The 13,069-nt window shown below is 38.4% G+C and overlaps 1 protein-coding gene across 5 annotated transcripts in view; it reads right to left on the reverse strand.

Annotated features, from left to right (window-relative positions):
• The window catches only part of HECTD1 (HECT domain E3 ubiquitin protein ligase 1), a 57,150-nt gene that overhangs the window by 13,421 nt on the left and 30,660 nt on the right, over positions 1–13,069 (reverse strand). For 2 of the 5 annotated variants that reach the window (XM_026051788.1, XM_026051789.1), the window contains exons 16-26: positions 12,808–12,942; positions 12,406–12,552; positions 11,911–12,005; positions 11,213–11,318; positions 10,070–10,204; positions 9,846–9,985; positions 9,042–9,365; positions 8,485–8,651; positions 8,123–8,299; positions 4,570–5,406; positions 1,388–1,609 (exon numbers count right to left, since the gene is read on the reverse strand). In XM_026051788.1, the coding sequence (XP_025907573.1) occupies positions 1,388–1,609; positions 4,570–5,406; positions 8,123–8,299; positions 8,485–8,651; positions 9,042–9,365; positions 9,846–9,985; positions 10,070–10,204; positions 11,213–11,318; positions 11,911–12,005; positions 12,406–12,552; positions 12,808–12,942 (2,485 nt within the window). The remainder of the gene's footprint in view (positions 1–1,387; positions 1,610–4,569; positions 5,407–8,122; positions 8,300–8,484; positions 8,652–9,041; positions 9,366–9,845; positions 9,986–10,069; positions 10,205–11,212; positions 11,319–11,910; positions 12,006–12,405; positions 12,553–12,807; positions 12,943–13,069) is intronic. The other 3 variants (XM_026051792.1, XM_026051790.1, XM_026051791.1) reach the window with 2 other exon arrangements.

Below are 13,069 nucleotides of genomic sequence, written 5' to 3' on the forward strand. Positions count from 1 at the left end.
ATCCTTAACTAAAAGAGGAACACTGCTGTGYTTTCCACTAAGAATGTGTAGCTTGCACCTCAAGCTGTAACACAAAGAACCTTTAAAAACACTTAATAACAATATTTTATGATTATGCATAACTAATAACTAATGCATTTCTGTAAAAAGCTGCAGAGACACAATAATTTCATTTTACCCACCTAGTACACAGATTCATATAAACTAAATAAAATTAAAATTAAATAAAACACACCCAGAAATTCATAGCTGTTCAACATAGACTGTAATAGAGATAAATCTTTGCACTGTAACTTTTTCTTTAATACACAAACTATGCATCTAACACAAACACTACCTGAATTGCTTTCAAGGTACCAAGAAAAACTTTACAGACGACTCCCAAAACTATTAACCTAGTTGTTCATGATATACTTTAAAAATTGCCACCCAATCAAAATCTAAAATGACACTTATTACAATTTAAAAGAACAAATGGAAATGGCACACCCTGGTATCTTTTAAGCAAGCCCTCCACAGGGCTTTATTCCAGTGCCCATTTAAATTGTCGGCTTTTTGTTTCCACAACTAATTTCCATGGCTTTTAAGCATGGTTTTCACTCGGCTTGGACAACTAACATGATCTTTCCCAGGACTCAAACCTTCCAAACACCTACAGCCCTGATAGCTAAATTTAACACAGAGTGCCCATGTAACTCTGGATTTTGATCACTGAATTATGTAATGCCATTTTCCCAGTCATTTTAATTCCTGGGTTTCAACTTGTCACAGCTACAGTATGATTATTAAATTCACAAACGCTTCACTCCCAACTGCCTCCCCCGATAATCACATCCTCTCATGTTCATATCTGGGGCAGCTATTCCTAAATTTTATCTCTAACATTTTAGAGAGAGYAGACTGAAAAATATACTTGTAGCACATAATATGTCTAACGGCCAGTGCTCTTCTATCTCAGAATAATGTTGGGTACCTCAAACTGAGCATATAAGATGCTAATACAATTTCCAAAAATAGGTGGTTAAGTAGAGGCCAATAACCAAATAAATTAGATACTAAATACAACTGATTAAGGATAATTAAGTGMCTAAATAAAGCATAGTATAAATAATAAGTATAAATGAATAAAACATATGCATAATAAGCACAGAAATTACTGAATTACAGAGAACTAAAMGCAAAGAAATAATAGGATTTTAACATTATTTAACTTGAGTCTTGAGTATTACCTTACAGGGCTAGCAAAACATGAGCTTTCAYGTACTTTTCAGAAAGTAAAATAAAACAAAATACTACATGAGAAAGTAGCAAAGGGAGAAAAGGAAAAAAAGAAAAAAGAAATCAGTCATGGGAGGTCTGCTTAAGTTCATTTAAAAATGAAACTTACCATATAAAGAATATTCTGCCTCCTGCCCTGTATCGCTCTCACTAGATGTTGATGTTAGGCTAGTAGTTAGGGTATTACTAAGCGACTGACCAACAGACAAAACTGTAGTTGCTGTAGCTACATTGCTGCTGCTAGTAACACTGGATGTAGACATGGTCACTGTTGAGGTGGTACCAGTTGTAGTCAGATTGGGAAAACTTTGGGCACCCATAAGAGGAGAAGCTATAGATAAAGATATGGTAAAATAAAATAAATGATTTGACGATTGAAAAGTACAATTTACATGCACGAGTCCTGTGTTGAAAAAGATACTTGGGCTTTAAAAATCACCAGCGGTAACGTGTTATTTTACAACAAGGAATAACAGAAACTAAAGAAGAAGGAACTGCCCGTGCAAACGTGCACGCTGCAAGCTAGGTGCCCACTTCAGAGTATATTCCCTTACACACATTTAAGGCAAATGATTTTATTAAATAAATCCCAGAATCTCACTATAAATCTGAAATTACTTCATTCATTTTGTTTAGAGAGGAAGCAACAGGTACAAAGTACTACGGAAATCTGCTCATGACCTATTTTATCTCTAACGTCTATATAATGTAAGCTATAGAGGAAAATCAATTGAGCTATAAATGAGTTTTAAAAAACAGACATTACAAACTAATAGTATTTGTGCATTTTTCTTAAAATAACTCTGAACTTCTACCTTTTGCACAACTATTAGTGCATTTCTTCATCATGAGTAGAAAGCTCGAGTGTAAAAAAAGCGTAACATTTTAACTCTGTTGAACAGTATATACGAAATAATTTTCAAACTAAGCAAACAATAACTAAGACATCACCTCACTACACATTCCACTAAGCAGGACGAATGCATGGCATTTTAATAACTGAAAGAAAACTCATTGCAATTCAATAGAAAGAATTTCAGAGATGTACATTACCCATATAGAATTTCAGAGATGTGCATGGTTAATGCACATCTCTGAAATGATCTATGTTTCATTTATGAGCAATTACACATTACCCTCTCAATCCTGGAAACATTCACCCACATTCCGACTTTCAAATACAGGGAGTTAATCACATGTTCTCATGCACATACTTGAGGGCTTAGCTATTCTTAAGTTTAATCCCTACATTCTTCAATCTACTTTTTAAAGAATCTACCAAATGCAAATTCTGCAGTTAAAGTAGTAAGCTCTTCCCTTACTGCAACTTATACAAACTGAAGCATCACTTGAAAAAAAGATACAACCAATAAATAATTTCAGATTACTGCTTCTGATTAAACCTTTACAACTAACCTGTTTAAAYACAAACCAAAAGATTTTCTCTCAAGTCAGTTTGGTAATAACATCTCTGCTTTTAGTTGTGTTACTGTCAGATGTTGCCCTCCACACGCAGGAAGCAACAGAGTGAAATTTGGAGGTAGGAGTGTTATGCAAGCTACACACTCATCTCCGAGAACAAGAAAGCAGGGAAAATTCCTGATTTTAGTTTTGTTTAAGAAGAAGAAAGTTCTAAGCTCAAAAATCTGCAAACAAGCCGTCCAGTGGGCACCTCTTGATCCCCTCCCATTGACTACCAGGGGCCAACGCCCCGCGGGTGCAACGGGGCAGAGGAGCCATCGGGCAGCCGCCCTTGGCTTGCCCGGCTCTCCCGAGGGAGCAGAGGCCGCCTGGCCCAGGCCCCGTCCAACTGCTGCCAAGCCCRGTGCTCCCAAAGGCAACCGCGGCCCAAGGGACTCACGTCACTACCTGCCATCTCAGGTATTTTTCCAGCCTTTTTTTTTTTTTTTTTTTCCCTTTTGAGGAAAATACAAACTTTTTACAAGGCACTATAGATAACTTGGGCAAAATTGGTCAAATTTAGCTTTCTGAGGTACAAGTTCGCATTTATATCTTCTTTCTGCAACAAATCTATCAAATAACTCTTTTTTCTCTTTTCTTTTTTTTTTCCTACAAGGGATGACTTTAAAAGTACCAGTGTCTTTTAATATTAAGAACATAGTAAAGGAATGCATTTTTTTTCTAACTTTATATTTATAACTTTATATTTTTAAATATTTTTTCTAGCTTTATGGCTGCAAGGTATTAACGATGCATGAAGGCTGGCAAACACTCTGTGAAATCCTTACAACACATATCAAAGCTTCTCTCTTTCTCCCTAACACAAACTACTTAAAAAGAGCAAATAATGGAGGTCTGCCCTTGGTTATCTTACCAACTACCTTATTGTCCTCCAAGGTGCAAGAATAAATATGAAAGTAAGAACAGAYGGGAAAATACTCCCCAACGTAAAACAAAAAAGGAAAAAAACAAAACAAATGTCATTTTGAAAAGACACAAAATTAAGAAAGCTAAAAAATACATAAAAAGTGTAAAAAAAGGCGTAAGAGTCTGATAAAAAATATGAGTGCTTCTTTCCATGTATTTTTCCTAACCTGCCTACCTCAGGTGATGCAGTTCTCCATTTAAATACTATCCCCAACACTGAAGACCTGCTAGGGCCTTATTTCTCACGTGTAATTTGAAGACATGCAGAAGTTCGAGCACGTGCCTAAACCGATTTACATCAGTGTTAGCTACTAACTTCTTTAAAGTTACTGTGCCTGAGTGGTGTGCCACATTGCAGCCTTAGGACTGTACCATCTTTAGAAAGTACACATTTCGTTAAATTTAGTTTAACATGCTGAATTCACAGAAAAAATACATCATACTACAGTTGATGTTTTTCTTTTTACTGTGTCCTAAGCTTAGAGAAAGGATTCACAAGTTGCAGAAACTTCCTTCTCTGAGGAAAATGAAGAAATAGCAAAGTAGGGAGAGCAAAGGGGCGAGTTATGTCAATTTACCCAGTCAGCCAGGGAAGAGGGTATCCCACACTGGCTACTGTAGCCCGTCTCCCAGCCCCTGGAATGACATGATACCCTCACTCTTCCCAAGCTTGCGACACACATCAAAACCAATTTATTTTCTGCTTGGTGGTGGCACCACCAAAAGAAAAGGCAACATAAAATTCCCCAGTTGCAATGAACTCCAGGGACTCCCTGCGAGTTTTCTAAGTATGCACCAGACAGCAGCCGCTGCAGATTTATCTCCCTCTTAGGGCAACAGAACCCAAACTTCTAAACAAGGCCAAAGAGAAGCCTCAACCAAAAACAAGCAGAGCTTACTTACTCGCAGTGCTCATGACGTTCCTCCCCAGCGTATTGGTGTTGTTATCGCTGCTGCTTCGGCTCAAGTTCATGTTGTTGGTCGCGTTGGTGCGCGCGATGTTGGCCACCCGCCGCACGAAGGACTCCAGGCTGGACGTTTCGCGGGACGACAGGTTGGGGACGCTGGCGCTGGAGCTCATGGGCGCCCCGGCCGCCAGCAGAGAGCTCACCGAGAGCCTGTTGCTCGCCGAAGAGCTGAGCGGCCGCTGCGAAGCCGCCTCTTTATTGGTCAGCTCGGACACGGAGCTGACGTCGGGGGAGCTCACGCTAACGATCCCCATGGAGATGGCGCCGGCCTCGCCGCCCGGGCGCRCGCCCCCCTCGGGCCCTAGCTTCCTCTCTGCATTCTCGCTGCCTATGTCCGCTGTTAGGGTGCTGGTGCTGGCGCTGGACGAGGAGCCCACCTCGGCCTGCGGCACGCTATCAGCGGAGGACAGAACGACAATCGGCTCGTGGACGTCAGCGCCTGAAACTAGATTTTGCTCCATTACACTCTCTGATCTCCGCTCCATTTTGGTCGAGCCCATGCTGATGTCGCTGCTACTGGCCACGCTACACACAGAACTGCTGCTTCCTTTTCTACTTGAGGAGCCTGCAGCAGCAGTCGTCTTGTCTGGGCAGTTGTTTTTCACCAGGCTGCTCCATGACTGCGTTGTGCCTGAAACAGTGGATGAAACAGGTTTGGGTGATGCCGCTGAATCAGGGTCGTACCCTGGCGAAAGCTTGAGGTCAAACTTTCCTTCTGCGCCCATACGGTAAGAGTTAGAGCCACCAGCATCCCAGGTGACATCAATCCAGCCTGGAAAGGGACAGGAGTTTGTGAGATCCAGCAGAAAGCAGACAGGAGCGTGTCAGACAGTAGCTCCACAATGTGGGATCAGCTTCTCACAAGGGYTGTATCTCTGATTTAACAGAGCTACTAACCAGTCCTTAGCGCCAATTTTAAAGGAAGAGCCTTGCAATCTAAACAACTTGGCATTTTAAGATGCTGTCCAAATTAACATGACAAGCACGTGCCACAAACCATTAGCTCTGGCTCTGAGAATTACGCCAACAAGAAGTTTCCCCCAAGAGGGAGCCTGGCTTACTAGGACCTCTCAAAATGGCATGAAGATTAGATAGATATTCTATTATCAGAAGTGTACATTAAAATGCATCACCATAACTTTATTAATATCTGGCAAGAAATTACAATTCCTTCACAGACATATTACACACTGTTTTCCTCTGCGAGCTACTTATGCAGGAGCATATCTACACTACAGAGCACATCTTWTGAAATTGGTTAGTTTGGGATTTTTCATTCTTGTAGCACAACACAAAAGTGAGGCTGCTGATACTTTATGTTTCCAGTAATCAGAAGGCTCAACCAAGTATTTCTTATTCATACGAAAAGCCTTATGACAGTCAAGTAAATACTACTTAAATTAAAATTTTAGGGTTGTAAAAAGATTGTTTCATTGAATGCTAGAAGTCTACATTAGCAATATGTATATGCGTGTGTTTCCACATATATATGGAAAGAGATGATACTCTTCAATTTCTTTAGTAAAAGAYGAATTAAAGTAATTTTTACTACATTTTGTAATGTAGCAAAGCTACAAAGTTGAAGTTAATCTGTAAAATTTAATGAAATATAACAGAAGGACAGACAGTGCCTTTTTTTGCCTCATCATCTCAGCACAACCTCAGACTCATATAAAAAAAGAATTCTAGTACTTTTATTACATGTTAACTTAGTAAAGAAATTCAAGTACCATTACTTGAATTGATAAGCATTTTCTTTAAAAATAAATCTCTCAGGCTTAGTTGTCTTCTGTAACCTTAGACCAAATCCAAACAAAATGTCAGGTCCAAAGGCACATAGGTACCAAAACAAACGAGAAAGAATTTACAATAAAAAGTGAGTTAGCACAGTCAGGTGCTTGTTAAACCTTGTAACTATCTAAAAGCCATCTATTTTTAGACTAAAGCAGAAAAAAAATAGGAATTTATTAAAAATTATCACTCCAGTAGAAAAAAAGCATTTAAATGGATAAAGTTTTCAGATATGACAAGCAGCCATCTCATCTCCACATTAGCAAGCTCAGATCCCATTATTTTTGTACGATTTTATTCCATCTTATGTACTAGATGTGAATAGGTCGTGCCATTAAATGATGGAATTTTGAAGGGTGAAGTTGTCAGACAAATTTAAATATTTTTCTTGATTATATTTGCCATTTTTAAAATCAAATATCAAAAAAGAGAACGTCAAGTTCATACTACAGTTGAAAGCAGGACTTTTCTGCTCTATGAATATCTGCACAGAGTATTTTGAAAAAGCATAACCAAACTATTGTTCCTGCTTTGTAATTAGTATTTTAGGCAGAGGAACTACACAAACATTTTAAGGCATGTGCAACCTTTTAAATATATTGCACACCTGGAGCCTTCTTCCGTCACGTTCTACATTACAGTCCAAAGCAACTCAGTATTTGTCTAAACTTGTGAATAATCCCAAAAGAAGTGGGATACTACTTTTCAGTGTTCTATTCGTAAGAAAACTGTGGTAGGAATAAGGGTCTGACAACCTGAATTTTTGCAGCCTGGCATCATCCCTGGATACAGGAGACTCAATTTCACCTCTTTTTAAATGGAAAAGAGGTAATAAAATAGAGGAATAAAGGCACTGATCTAAACCATTTTTTTTGCAAAAATAGTTTGATTCTTACAAGTGAGAATATGGCTACGGATACTGTTCTGTCTCAAGAGCAAATATACTGATGATGGAGCAATTCCCTACAAGCTATACTGAATGGCTTCCAAAAGAAAAAGATCCAAGGAAGTTAAAAATAATGTTTTAAAGACTTTGTACATTGGACATTTCTCCATGTTAGACACCTGGCAACTCAACAAACATGAAGAAATGTGTAAAAAAAAAAAAAAAAAAAAATCTGCCTAGGAGGAAACCTAGAAGTTACAGAAGATGCTTCAGAAAGAAGGCAAGTCTTCTGTACCCAGAAAAAGGTGAGGAATGTGGTGAATGGGGGCAAGGTGGTCACCCCTTTTGAAGCCTCTTCAATATCCTGGCCTCCTGAGCACTGACCTCCTTGGCTGTTACTTTTCATGTCCTTTTTATTAACAAAGTAACAACCAGATCCCAATGAAGCTAGCAAGGTAGAAAAGGTAAAGGATAAAAGATGAGAAAAATGTTGCAAATGCTACGATYGTAGAAAAGAAGAAAGGTCACTTGAAATTTTGCAGGCACAAAGCTTAGCCAGATGATTTGCCTTTTTTTTTTTTAAATCTCTAACAAGTGTCTAAATAACAATTTGGTGTTATTCCTTTCATGCATTAAAATAAAAATTCAGAGAGGGACTGCCATAGTGACAAAAGTATTTCCCAAAATACTTAGAATTCAATCAACCAATTTCAAAGCACTACAAAGAAAATACGTTACCAAATCCACACCCAAAATGCAACAACACATGAGATAATGATGCATTCAGGCAGCCCGGGTAACTCTTGCTCACCATTATGCAGCTCTCCCGTGACGGTGCCTTCCCCCTGCGGGCTGCCGTCCTGATCCCGCCACTTCCAGTCGATCCCTCTGATCACGCGGGCTCCCGGCACCATGTATTTCAACACCTGGGAGCGCACGAGGCGGCGCTGCCGGCGCAGATTGGCCTCCGCCTCCTTCGCGGCTTTTCCTGCCAGAAACAAACCACAGGGAACCGACTGAAAAACAAAGCGGTATCAAATGGGCCATAATTCTTAATTAAACTTCTAGGCTGGTTTCTTTGTAAATCTGAATGTTTTCTTCCACTGAGTTTCAGGTGGCATTTTTGGTAGCACTCTCAATTAGCAATTAGGAGGTATGCAATCTGGTTCTTACCCAACTGATCTTCACACACTCCGTTCACAGTGCCATAGAGCTCAAATCCAGAGAGGGAGAGGTAGTGTGTCTGCCCACTGGCATTCTTGCCCATTTGTTTTATTCTAATGTGTCTCCAACCTTGTTTCTCATCCTTTGGAGGATCTAAAGGCCACGTTGCAGTAGACCTTTGATTACACAGRAGATGGTGGGGAGAGAGATACAGAAAGAAGTTGAGTATCGGCTCTGAGCATCTTTGGATTAAGTCAGAAAATCGCCAAAAAGAAACAAAAGTTAATAACTTTAAGACAAGCTCTGCATGAGTTCTGATACTCCCATTGTCTCCAAAGCCACCCGCACACCAGTCACAAGTGGCATTTGTGCTTTTCATCAGCACGTGGCCCAGACAGAGAGTTTATAGATCACATTTCCCTGCCCATCCTTGGTAACTTAAGTAATTTATCATTCCCTTGTGCAGCTGTGTATTACACCTACTGCACATGTTACATTAGTCTAGGCCCCAGCATCTYTTAAACTGAGCACATTTTTATAAAAAATGGTAGGATAAATTCACATACCCTGGCTCGTTGAGACTACAGTCATCAACATGAGTATACAAAGTTGTCCAGTTCTGGCCATCCTTAGACACCTGGAAAACCCAGTTTCTGAGAGCAGATCTTCCRTAACCTCGAGCGTGACGTAATGTATAAGCCGATGGTATAACCCAAAGGCCAAGATCTATGGCAAACCAAGCATTCTTATCATCGTTAGTATGACAATTGAGGGCTGAACTGTCACGGCTTAGGATGTCTTCTAAACGGCCATAAGGCAGATTTCTTCCTTCTGAGGATGTAACCACTACTAAACCATAGGCTGCTGGGTTTACCCACTCATATGCAGTTCTATATTAAAAAGAGAAACGTACTGTTCAATTATTACTTACATTAAAAACAGATATCAATAACATTTCGCTCTAAACTGAAGATTACAGCTTGGTTTATTACAAACTGGAATAATTAAGATCATCTTATGCAGTTAGAAAGCTTTTTAGAGATGATCCAAAATATCACTTTTTTATAATGGTTAAAAAAAACAACTAAACAACCAAAATCATTGAACCAAATGAACAATAACAAAAAAGAAATTTCCTATCCTTTAACTTCTTAGGTAAGCATACAGAGATTTGCACTTCTCTATTACTTAAGTAGAGCAAAAAGAACTGTAATTCTACAGATCCATAGCAAAAGCAAAGATAGGGCATTCTTGCCAAAACCAGAAATCCCACAGCACAGACTTCATTTCATCAGGGTTTTTTTCCCCTCCCCCACAGATCAGTTTATTATATTTGACTTCAAAATACTTGGATCTATGAAGAAACTCACTTTGCATTTGTCCCAATCCAATAAATAATTCCATTTTCATCAAAATCATGTTGATGCCTGAATACAAACGTTTGCCCTTCGCGCAGCTTTCGTACAAAAACAAATGAAGCCCTGTCRAAGTCGTACCATTGCTTTGCTACCTAAATGAAAGGAAAGCAAAGGAAACGTTACAGCTGCAGAAGGCAACTAGCCTGTGCAAACCGTGCCTGGGGCACCTTGCTCACCATTTTCAGGAGATACTGCTCTAGAGACTCAACAGTCGCCAAGGGCTCCATCTTCAGCATCCTACCCGTTCGATCTATTAAAGAGGTCTCCCCAGAGGCACGTTCCAGACGAAACCGCAAACGCCGTGTTAGTATCTGCAACAACAGCTAAGCATTAACATGGCCTGCTCTTGCTCTGAATCTGTCAGTTTTAAGAAAAGCAAGATCTCTCATCATACACTTCTAGTGGTGTATCAAATTTATTTGTAATTCATTGATTTTTTTAGTTGAGCAATGCAGTGTTTTTTAATTTAATGCTTTAATAATCCACTAGTACTCCAACTTTTAAAAACGGATTATACTTTTTATTAGTAAAGAACTGTTAATCAACAGCGTATTTAAGTGAATATTTGCTGACACTCTTGATGTCTTTTCCTAGCTCCTTCCTTGCAGATTAAAGCAAGTAATAACAAAATATGAAAATAGTTTTAAAGTATATTCATTAGCAGTGTTTCTGTTACTTCCTGCAATTATTTTTTGATAATGAAAAATAAATAGAAATATTTGCACTTCAATGGCATCTCACAAAGTCAGGCTGCACATTCAAATACAAAAAAACCTTACACTTCATATAAGCTAAAAGAAACAGGAGCAAGATGTTTCGCGAAGTTAGAGCTTTCCATTTTAAGAAGAATCCTCCAACTATCACGTTACCAAACGCACACACAGCCTAGAGGTGATGCTTTCAACCATCATAGTCCACCTCAAGTCATCACAAATAAACAGGTGTAATAATCATGTTTGACAAAATTACTGCTTTTGGATGTAGTTACACTCTGGTAGTGAGGACACTTATGCAGTGAGCATATCCCTGGATAGAAAGGAAAATATTTGGAAGAGACAATGTGTTTGTTCTTTCTCTTGTCCTCAACTAGCATTTTCTCTTTATAGTTAAAAAAAGAGAATGACAGTTGAAGTGAGCATTTAGGTTAGGCTGGAAAGACTAAAGAACAGAACTAGGGAATGTTTTCCTACAATTCTATCCAGCTTTTGGGAAAACACAACCCATATCCATTTAGTACATGTCATTTTCCCTGAAATTCATACAAAACATTCAGCTGCATAAATAAGCAATGTCATATATTACTATCACTTTATATTTACCTGAAGATTGTATGTGGAGCCTGGTGTATCATACAAGTGGAGAGGTAGACGTTCAATAGATTCTAACACCGCTATCAGTTTCCGAATTAAAGCAACTGCTGGGCGACTGGGAAAGTTGTGACAGTTATTAGGTTACTGCACAGCAAGAAAAGATGACTCTACAATTTCTTAGACAGAAGTGCTCTTGTGCTGCTGGATTTTTGGGGTTTTTTTTGTTTGTTTTGTTTTTCTGTTCTTAACTGAGGAGACAACAACGCGATGTCTCAAGTAAACTCACATGAAATGATACTTCAAATTCAGACTCAAATTATTTTTCAGTTCATTTCAGTTTTTCCCTGCTTTTATGTAGTTTTATTTTTTTAATTAAAGGGATGGCACTAATCCAGATAATTTAGTTCATTCACCATGAAAAAGTGCTTGTATCACAGTAAGAAAACATTAAYCTGCACATGCACATACTTAAGTGATAAACAACCACCTTTATCTCTACCCACAGGCACGCACACAACATAGTTGGCTATTACAGATCAAAGTAATTATGTAAAATTTTTAATTGCTAGCTCAGGAACAAATGTTGTATTTTGAGGCTAATCTTCCTATTTCATGTGAAAAAGACCAAAGCTAAAAATGGGAGGACTGTTTCTTCATCTTAAATTTCTTTTTTTTTTTTATGAAGTGGTAAAGCACTGCATATTTACCTTTCATCATCTTCGTTTTCACTGAAAGCTGTTTTGAACACGTTTATTCTCTCTACTAGTTGACTACAATCTTGCTTCACATCTAAATCAACATTCTAAGAGGAAAAAAAAAGTATTTTAAAACAAAACAACTTATATGTACACTCTTTATCCTGGAAAGGTATCTGTCTAGGCTAATTTATTTCCATATTTAAAAATCTTTATGCCGAAAGTTTAATGGCTGATGCCATTAAACTGGCTAATGTTGACTTAAAGATCTGTAATGGCTTATTTGAACTTGGGACTTCCCTAAATAAATTAATACATTGGAATAAAAAAATGTTCAGTAGGTAAAATTACTAACTAGTGCAAATCTACTCTGTTTTAATAATGAGAGCAAAAAGACACATTTACTTTTAACAGATCTTAACTGAGGTCTATATCTAATAACAGAAAAAAAAANTTTTTTTTTTTTTTTTTTTTTTTTTTACAAATGCTTGTGCTCTGTAGACTCACATTATTTAGAACTGTAAGTAGTGATTGAACTAAGCCACTACTACACATTTCATACGGAGAAATAGTGTTCTCATCTTTCAATAGGACAATTAAATTTTCCAAAGCAGTCTTCATTAAATCTCTCCAAGTATTTTCACCTTCAATGCACTGGAAGACAAAAAGACAATGAGAGTGAGACATGTGGAAAGTTTTTCTTTCAATTGCTTCATTTGAAAAATAACATCCGGGTCAAGCACATAACTAGTAAATACATCATTAAAGAAACACAAGTGTCACGAACAGACACGCTGTGACTTTCCTTTACGGCATGACCCTGACTAGTTGGAGCATTATTGTAGGCTTTTTCACTACCACTACAAACGTTAGAGGCACGAACGTAAAGGAGATAGGAGATGCACTTACCTGCCTGTTCGTATGAAGCTCCCAGGAGGACTCCAGCTGCGTGGCTATGTTCCTCAGCGTTACGACCACCCCTCGAGGCATGCTTTCCACTGCTTTAAAATGGTCATCATACAAATCTCTTGCCATAGTGCGTACCTGGAATACATTTTTGCCATCAGAAATCACACTGCATATATACCAAACTGCACATATAAAGACTAATCTCCAAGTATTCTTCACAATTGTCATTTTCTCTCTCCCCTCCCTGCTGCCTTCTCCTCGA

Source organism: Nothoprocta perdicaria, unplaced genomic scaffold (assembly GCF_003342845.1).
Source record: "Nothoprocta perdicaria isolate Ctin4 unplaced genomic scaffold, notPer1 scaffold_8, whole genome shotgun sequence".
In the NCBI taxonomy this organism is placed as follows: domain Eukaryota; kingdom Metazoa; phylum Chordata; class Aves; order Tinamiformes; family Tinamidae; genus Nothoprocta; species Nothoprocta perdicaria.